The sequence below is a fragment of the Chelonus insularis genome, unplaced genomic scaffold (genome assembly GCF_013357705.1).
Source record: "Chelonus insularis isolate UGA/USDA-ARS -01 unplaced genomic scaffold, ASM1335770v1 contig_385_pilon, whole genome shotgun sequence".
NCBI lineage: Eukaryota > Metazoa > Arthropoda > Insecta > Hymenoptera > Braconidae > Chelonus > Chelonus insularis.
This window is the reverse complement of record NW_023276542.1, coordinates 1-9,701: the sequence shown is the minus strand read 5'-3', so window position 1 is coordinate 9,701 and position 9,701 is coordinate 1. Positions and strand designations below refer to the sequence as shown.

The window sequence follows — 9,701 nt, the reverse complement described above, 5'->3', positions numbered from 1 at the left end:
TTAGTCTCACTCGTTCATCAGTTTTTATAGCAGTTTGAAGTCGGAATTTTGATGATAATTTTCCTGTATACGATTGGATAGGAACCACAACAAAAACAGCTGCTATTCCCAGTATGCCAGCGTAACCAGCTTCGACGTATAAAAAATATCCAATTATCAGTGCTGCAAGTGGGGGCAGACCACATGTGATGAATGAATACTGATACCAAATCGAATCGATTGACATCATTAGCGATTAAATTTACAACTTTACCAGGTGCTGTGTCGCCAAAAGCAGTTGTGCTTAATCTTAGCGCCTGAAATGTTTACTTGTATTAATGGGATTAATTAAATGCTGTTATCTATAATAATTCTCTTTACAAGTGGAACTTAAAAATGAAATTTAACTTGCAGGAAAATTACTGTATTTTTCAAAACAATATAGATTTTCATTATATAAAAGAATGCTTAAGTATTTAATTTATTTTCAGTCATTAATGGAGTTTATTGAATTTAAGTTGAAATGGAAATTTTTGTTTAATATGAAAATTCTATTTTTATTGAATCAAGTATTTTTATTAATGACTGTCATTACAAAATAGATAGCAGTTAAGTATTTACATAAATCTACTTAAAGCAATTCCAAGAAAGTTTTAATTAATTTTAAAAACAATATAAATTATTTTTCTTAAGAATAAAAAATGATATTAGTACTTGAAATTCTTTTTCTATTTATAAATGAAATAAAATACACAAGTCATGTGACCGTCTCATTATACAGAACCACTATCAGAGTGTCTGTGGCTTTTGAAGTATCATTTTATACCAAGAAATAGAATAATAGAATCGTTCATTACCTTGCGATAAACTACTGAACAAACAGCTATTCTTATTTTACCACCCAGGTAGAATGCTCCGAAAATTGATTGGTTAATGGTAATTGCATTGATTCCTGTTGCTAGACAAATACCTCCTGCATACATCAGCGCATCATTGTAAGTCACTCCACCACTTTCTCGAAAATATCTCAGAAGTCTTCCTAAAAGAATGGGGGTTCCTAACCTGGAATAAGAATTTCTTTAACAAACTATTGGAGATTAATATCCAATGATATAAAAATGGGATGATCACAATAAGAACAGTACTGAGATGTAAAATATTCTTACGTTTGTTAGATTAAAACAGATTAGAGATTAAAGATTAAGTTAATTTTGGTTTGTTTAGAGCAATGAGAAAAATAATGCAGAGTATCAACATGGATTTAGAGCTTCTCTCATCTGCTCTTATTGGAACCATAGCGGAACCATTTGTTTCCCAAAATATGAAGCTAGTTGAATTAGAGAAAATGGTTACGTTTAAAAATTTTTTACATTAATTTTCTGAAAATATTTCAACACTGGTCTACATGAAATTTTCATTTTCTACTTGCGGTCTCTTATCATTGTTATATAAACATTACTTTTAAAAGCTAGATAGCTGTCTCTTTGATAAAGTAATAATCAGTTGAATATGTTAATTGATAATTTTATTCATCAACTTACCTCAAAATGAATTCATTGAATGTATGAAGAACGCCATAGATAAAGTATTCCCACATAAAACACCGGAAAATTGTTGTTAAAAAATTCGGCCTCTTTTTTGACTTCTTCTTAGATTCTAATTCCAGGAACCATTGTCTAAAAACAGAGATTAAAATTCACTTTTGCAATTATTCATTTGTTAAACTAATTAATGACTAATGACTTACTTCTCCAGTCGATCGCCAAGAACTCCAGATCGATCAGTTTTCAATGGGTCAAACAGATCGGCAGGACCTAGAATTTTCGAGTATCCAGTTCTGAATAACTTAAGTGTCCAAGTCCAGAATAACACTGATAAAATGTTTGACTTCTCTCGGGGATTTGGATGAACTTTTGCCTTGCTTGCGTCCATGGTAATATTGAACTGGACATTAGCTCCACAGGTAATTGATCCAAAATGATCTCTAAGTACCTGCTGATGATGGATTTATCTTGACGTGGTTATTGCATAACATATGTAAGTACACTGAACATAAAAATAAGTACACTTTCACTTTTGATGTTGCTTGGAATAATATTGAAGATCACAATTATTTGGTATCTTATTAGGTAATTTGGAAACTGATGAAATAGTTGAATACTCTTTCTGAAATTTTTTCTAACTGTGAATGTATGTAAGGCTGACTAGTGTGTGATTGTCACTTGGCATTCCATTAGATATTCAAATCTGAAATGTTAAAGAAACAATTCATTGAGTTGTTTCTGATAAACAAGTTAATCAATTATTACTCATTAATTTTTAATTCATCATTTAAATAACTTGTTTATTGAAGGACTTGATGTTAGCGTGTAGTTGAAAAATAATGAATCATCTTCAAAGTGAAATAACGAATTTTTAAAATTGAATTTGATAGATATGATGAAATATCTTTAGTGCCTTTCTATATCATCCAATAATATCATTAGGATATCATAAAATCATTATTTAATTTAATAGCTGACACTAATCATTTTTTGTTGCAATTAATGTAAGTTAATGAATGGAATTAAACTTGAAACAATTTTTTTTTTAGGAATAGCAGAAGGATGTCATTATTTTTGTCACATCGTTCAGAAGCTTGAAAAAATTTTAGCCCTAGACTGGTCCCTTTATACGGAAATTCCTGCAACTCATCATCTTTTATTTTTTAAAGACAAACTTTTTTTCGAAAGGCATTGCAAAAATTTGTCTTTCCTTCTACAACGTTTTGAAAACAACTGACGTATTTAAAAAATTTATTTAAGGTAGTAACTATTAATGAAAAACTAATTCATAAACGTGTTTTTAATCCGTATTCCTATCAAAACGAGGATTGCGAGCAGCTTATTGCCTGCAGCATAGGCATTAATTATAAGTCAATAGAATTTATCTTAAACTATACAGAAACGTAGTTTCGAAAATGGCATTACAGCAAATTCCTATACGGATGACCAGTACTGCGATAATTAATTATGTGATTCGTCTGGGTTTAAAAATTTATAATTTGAAATTTTAGAGCGTAAAAGGATATTTAGAGATATTATAAAAAAGAATCAATGTCTGAATTAATTGATTTTTAGATATTTTAGGAAGTTGTAATTTTTATTCATAAGGATCGCAAAAAAGATGCAATAATTGGTACCATGTCATGTAAAAGCTTGAAGTGAGTTTTAAGTAAGAAAAATCTATGAATGACTCATTAATATTTTCATAGCATGATTGATTTTAATTAACATTTCAAACTAATATTAAAATTACAAAACAAATATACAATATTTACTCAATGATGACAAATGATTTTCAGTTATTTTTTTGCCATATTGATGTATCTGTAGATAACTCAATATATGATAAGTATAAATCATAATGTCATTCAAATTATGATAAAGAATAACGTTGATAAATATTGTATATATGCATTAAGTAATATGTTCTAAAGAGAATGTACTTTATATAGAGAAGCAAAGGAATAATCTTCAATGTACTGTTATTTTAGTGTTGATTTTCAAACGATCTTGGATCATTTATGTGAGACTTTTAGTGCTGGTAATAGTTATTTAACTGCGTAGAGGAAGATTGCATACTCGATTACACTGTCTATCATCAACAGCCATAGAACAATGCAAGTATTCGTCTAATAGACTTAATTGTTAGATAAAGTTTTTTTTTCTTAACTGGCTTGTGCATTAACATAGATCAATTGGTGACGATTCACTTGCTTGAGATAATCTTAAATGATATTTTTCACAGAAGACGTGCAAAAAATCAAAAAAGCAACAAAAATTGTAGCATAGAAATGAAAAGTTCTTGGATTGAATGTCAGATTCTTTAAGTATTTTTTTAATTTTTTAATTTTCGAACTAAAAATCGTTTTTATTGAGTGTTACTGAAATTTTCTCTCTTTTACGAAATTTCAAGAAAGCGAAAAAGAACACCTTGGATAATAAAAAATTGTTCAAGTACATTTAAGCGTTAAAATTGTTAAATGAAGAAAATCTCAATTGTTCTTGCCACAATGTTTTTTTTTTCATTCAACTTATGATGATTCAAAGCAATAGTGATGATAAACAAATTTTTTGGAAGTAAAAAAAGTTTAGGGTTTAACAAAAAAAATTCGAGATTTTTTCATACGTTTCACGATGTAAACTGAGTACTATTATTTTTGTTGGGAATAGAAAAGCTGAAAAAAGAAGTAATTTTTTTAATTTAGTGAATAACTCGTTTATATTTTTAGACGCTTAATAGTATAAGATTTTTGAGAAATATTATGGAATAATATGTTTATTAATTATTTCATTGAAAATTCTGAGCTCTATTTTGGATACAAATTTATAGAGATCACAACATTTAGTGAAAAAAATATTGGACTCATGCTTAGTTAGCATAAATTAGAAAAAAACAATTTAATATGTCAGATAAAAAGTATTATATCTGTTAAGAAGATTTTGTATGCTACACCGCTGAAACATTACATGACTTGCAAAATGAGTTGATAGCAGTCTTATATTAACAGATAGGACTATCTTATTTTTCTGATGAGTTTCCATTCTCTCTTTCTCTCTCATATTTATGACCCAATTATATTTAGTTAGAAATTGATTTTAAGTCAATTTAATTTACAGTTGATAAGATAATACCCATGGATCAATCAAAAATTATGCAAAACAAATAATATCTGAGCTGCTATTTTGTATGCCATTAATACAGAAATTCAATTACAGCCTTTTTGTATGTCACATGAAGCAATATTTGAGCAGTGATCATTCAAGTGGTAATGAAACAATTGTTTTAGGCTTCAAACACGAGTATGTTAATTGATAAATTACTTTCAATATTTTTGATCCACTCTATTATTAATGAACTCGATACTTTTCACACTATTACTGTAGTAACCATTACCTCGTGATGAAAAAACCAATTTTATTATTATATTTTAATTAATTAATTACTCTTAACAATACTTTATTATTTCAATGAACACGAATTAACTATGAATTAATAAACAAAGAAAAATAATAGACATTGAAAATATTCCTTACAAAATTATTATTGGATTGGATGTTAATATCTTTGAAAACCAAAATAAACTTTACAACAGTGTCTAATCAATTCTACCATTTGATAAAAAATATTTCTTTTAATTTACTCAATGATAACATTCAATTATAATTAATTATATTCATTCAGAGAAATTACAATACAGTACCCATCATAACATTAGTTTTTAAGCTCATAAATGGAAAATGAAAATAGTGACATGATAAATTAACAAGTTGAATCACAAATTAATAGTGTTATTATTGTTATTATTATTATTATTATTATTATTATTATTATTATTATTATTATTATTATTATTATTATTATTATTATTATTATTATTATTATTATTATTATTATTATCACTGACACTATTTAATGCTAATCAAGTTTAGTTGAAAATGGCTGTTGAGTGTTATTTTCACGAAAATGTTTTTATTCATTGATTCATACATTTAATGACATGAACAACATTGAAAGTAACCTAAAATAAATTAGAAAACAAAATATTAATGAATTAATACAATTAATTGATAGTCAACTCACCTTATTTACTCTGTTGTGTTAATAATTAATATTTAGATTGCATGATCAAGTTGAGACATAACTTGTAAATTCACTACAAATGATTTTCTTGGTTGTACTTTGGTTAGGTTATATTGATGATCTTTTGAGTTTTGTTAAAAAATGAAAACAATTTGACTTCACTAATGAATTCATAGACGTTTTTATGTGAATGCATAGATTTTGCCGTAGAAAATAATATAAAAGAAAATGTAACCTTGAAATAAATATAAAATAAATACAAAATTATCGACAGTACTACTCACAGCACTGTCGTAACAAAAGTGAGCTACCATATAGAAGTAAATGAGACGGAACTCAGCTGGCGATAATACAAATGTCAGCCTTTGCTTTCTGATTTATTGTGTGCGTGTTTCAAGCATGATATGATATGAAGATTACATAGCATTGCTACTATACAGCATGCGGATTTGTGTGAATAGTTCAGATCTAATGACCTTGTTCGTGATTCATAACTTACTAAAGATGCTTGTGGTGATAACCAGTATGAAATATAATGAATTTACTTACAACTAGAAATATATCATGAACAACAGATAATGATTAACTTTTTTTCAATTTTTAATTTATTATTATCAAATAGAGTAAAGTAATTCACTTATTTTTATAAGAAGTAGAGTAAAAATATTATATTACATATTTTAAATATGCATCTGTACAAATAGATAATTCAAAAAATACTGATAAATTGAGCACATGGGTCTTGATAAATAAATTATTTTATTTGGTGATTTAATTTCTCTCGTTCTGCTTATAATCGTATGCTTGTTTTGCAATGCGAGTGAGCTGTTCAGTCATAGCACGACCGGTTTCTTTGACGAGTGAGGTAAATGGCCAAAGTCATTTTTAAGCAGGATGTAGGGATGATCGAACTCGACCATTCGTCCCTTCTCCATCACCAGGACTTTGTCACTGTCCATGATGGTGTTGAGTCGATGTGCGACAGTAAGTACAGTGCAGTTGGCAAACTTTTTACGAATGGTACGTTGGATGAGACCATCAGTGTGAGGATCGACATTAGCTGTGGCTTCATCAAGCATAAGAATTTTGTTGTTTCGAAGAATAGCTCGAGCAAGACAGACCAGCTGTCTTTGGCCGGCACTAAGTTTGTACCACGATCAAATACCCGTGACTCTAAACCATTAGATCCAGTGAAAGCCTCCTTCAGCTCGACTTCTTCTAAAGCTGCCCCAGAGCAGAGAATCTTGGAATTCGTTGAACGGATCCAAATTCTTCCTCAGGGTTCCAGAGAACAGAACAGGGTCCTGAGGTATAATAGAGATTTTTTTACGCAACTCTTCTAAATAAATAGATCCAGTATCCACTCCATCGATGTCAATGACTCCTTCGACCTTGGCCAAACGAAACAGAGCAGAGATCAATGAAGATTTACCGGCACCTGTTCTCCCAACAATCCCGACCTTCTCTCTAGGTTTAATCACCAATTCAAGTCCTTTAAGTACCGGTTGCTCTTCCTCGGAATAACGCATGAATACATTCTGGAACTTGATGCATCCCTCTGTTGGCCAATTTTCTGGTGCATGTACTGTTTTTGACGTCACTTGTAACCCTTTTTTTTTATCCTTCTTGGTCGGTTTATCTTCTGCAATATTCTCCTCAGGCGGTAAAAGTGAATACTCTAAAACTCGCTCTACCGACATCAGTCTGATTCGTTACTTCAGCACTTTGACGCATTCCCCATTGAATTATCCCGGTCAACGACATTATTGTTGTTATAGCAAGACCTACTTCAGCTCCAGATATTCCGAAGTCAAACAAAAGAAAGCTGAACGTAATAACTGTTATAAATAAAAAACAAAAAACGTCTAGAGAAAATCCGAAAGCTATACTTGTTGCTACAAACTATGAACCATGATGAAGTATGAACGTCTTGAAATTTATCAAACTCGAATTTCAATATCTGCTGAGCTCCATAAGCTCGGATAGTTGTTAGTCCATTTATCGATGCATTTAAATGAGTAAATACTGGTGATCTCATCATTCCTTCGAGTCTCTTGATATTTTTACTAGTTTTTAAATAAACCTTTCTAATCCAGTAAAATATAAACGCAATCACAAATAGTGGAATTAGAAAGAACAGATTTATAACACAACACATGACTAATGATCCGCACATCATCAAAATTATTTGCCCAGCATCGAGAAGAGCTTTCGGAAGTAATTCATCAATAGCTCCCCATGTCTTTAGAGAATCTATTTAATATTCTTCCACTAGGATTCGTATCAAAAAATCGCATACTCGTTCTTATAAGAGCTCCAAAGGATCGGTCATGAAGGCTTTGACTGTTGCGAACACACAAAACGTAAAAAACAAAGATCTGGTGATTCCAACAATAAAGATTGATAAAACCAGTCCAGTGTAGATGTAGATATAGAGAATAGCTGGGGTGATGTCAGTAATTTTGTATAAACGATGGAGAAGAGTGACAGTTTTTGGAAAACAATAAAGTCTTTGTTACGAGACTCTTCTTCGTTCACGAGAATCGGAACGAAAAAATCACTAGCACTGGCTAAAAACTGAGTTAATACAGAAGAAGATAGCAACAGTAATAACAAAACACCCAGTTGCCTCCAGATGTGAAGTATTTGATAAAAATCGATCCTTGAATAACTCCTCTTGACGTTCGCTTCCAGATTGTCGTTTTCAACATTCTTTTCGTCGTCATCTTCAGCATCAGTATCAGCACCACTAGGATCAGGAGTTCTACTGCGATTACTTAAACTAGACCACTGTCGACGCATACTGCTTTTTTCGGAGAAAGATTCATCGGTATCTTGTGATGAGTCAGAGGCTAGAAGAGTAGCATACTCTGGACATTGAGCGAGAAGGTCGACGTAGTTGGAGAACATTTTGGAGGATCCATGTTCAAGTAGGATAATGCCGTCGACGTCTTTAATGTACTGGAGCTGATGAGTAGCGAGGATTCTTGTTTTTCCTGATAAATATCTCTCTAGACATTCTTCAAATAGATGCTTGCCCACGTGAGTGTCAACAGCACTCAGTGGGTCATCTAAGATATAGAGATCTGCTTGACGATATACAGCACGAGCTAAATTGATTCTTGCTTTCTGTCCTCCTGACAATGAGCTTCCTCTTTCTCCGACTATTGTCTGGTCGCCTTGGGGGAATTGTTTGAAGTCACTCAGTAGTGCACAAACTTTGACGACTTTTTGGTAGCGTTGGCGGTCGTACGGTTGTCCGAAGATAATATTTTGCCGAACGGTCGAGCCAAAAACCCAAGCTTCTTGAGCAGCATAACTCAGCCCACCACGCACTTCTATGCTTCCTTCTGCTAGTGGAAGTTCACCAAGAATTGCAGAAATAAGTGAACTCTTGCCAGCTCCTACTGCTCCAATCACGACATACAGTTTTCCTCGTTCCAGCTTGATGGTAACTTTATTTAGAGTATTTTCTTGACTACTTGGCTCCCATTTTGCTGTCGCGTTTATAATCCTCACAGCCCAGTTATCACCATCTGGCTTATGATTCGCTACATGATTTATTGAGTTTACCAGATCCACTGCTGTTGTTACATTTTCATTCGGTTTTGCCTTTTCTATAACATCAGCATTATCATCATCAATGTACGGAATTTCTGATTTTAAGCGTTTCTCTTCTGGATTTGATTCATCAATAACTGATGATCTGTCAGGATAAGTCAATTTATTTAATTGACCAACTTCATCATACATCAAAAAATACTGTAAACGTCTCACTGCTACAATACACTCGGCAATTTCAGCCACACCACGAACGAACATTGCTGACATTGTATGGGCAAGAATATTAAAAAAGGAAGAGAATACAAATGCTTTTTCGGCAGTTATTTGTTGACTAAAAAACATCATTCCTACAAGTGTACAATAGATAGCTGCTCTTGTTGTAAATAAATTAAAAGTCATGAAAATTCCACGTATCCAAGAGAACTTTTGTACTACTTTAAGTTCCAATTTCCTAGCTAATGCTACCATAACACAGAAAGGCTTTTCCCAAGCATACATCTTAATTACTTGAACTCCTGATATTATTTCATCCA

The 9,701-nt window shown here is 31.4% G+C and overlaps 1 protein-coding gene and 1 pseudogene across 1 annotated transcript; both read right to left on the bottom strand.

Moving 5' to 3' along the window:
• Nucleotides 1–71: 71 nt before the first annotated feature.
• On the bottom strand, nt 72–6,163 carry LOC118067534 (multidrug resistance-associated protein 4-like; the record flags this gene model as incomplete). The annotated part of the gene is made up of 5 exons (XM_035084311.1): nt 5,605–6,163; nt 1,727–2,226; nt 1,521–1,655; nt 837–1,041; nt 72–296 (listed from the first exon to the last, which is right to left on the bottom strand). Coding segments are annotated over exons 2-5 (750 nt in total), but the record flags the coding sequence as incomplete, so codon positions are not given.
• Nucleotides 6,164–6,368: 205 nt separating this feature from the next.
• On the bottom strand, nt 6,369–9,696 carry LOC118067533 (probable multidrug resistance-associated protein lethal(2)03659; annotated as a pseudogene).
• Nucleotides 9,697–9,701: the final 5 nt, after the last annotated feature.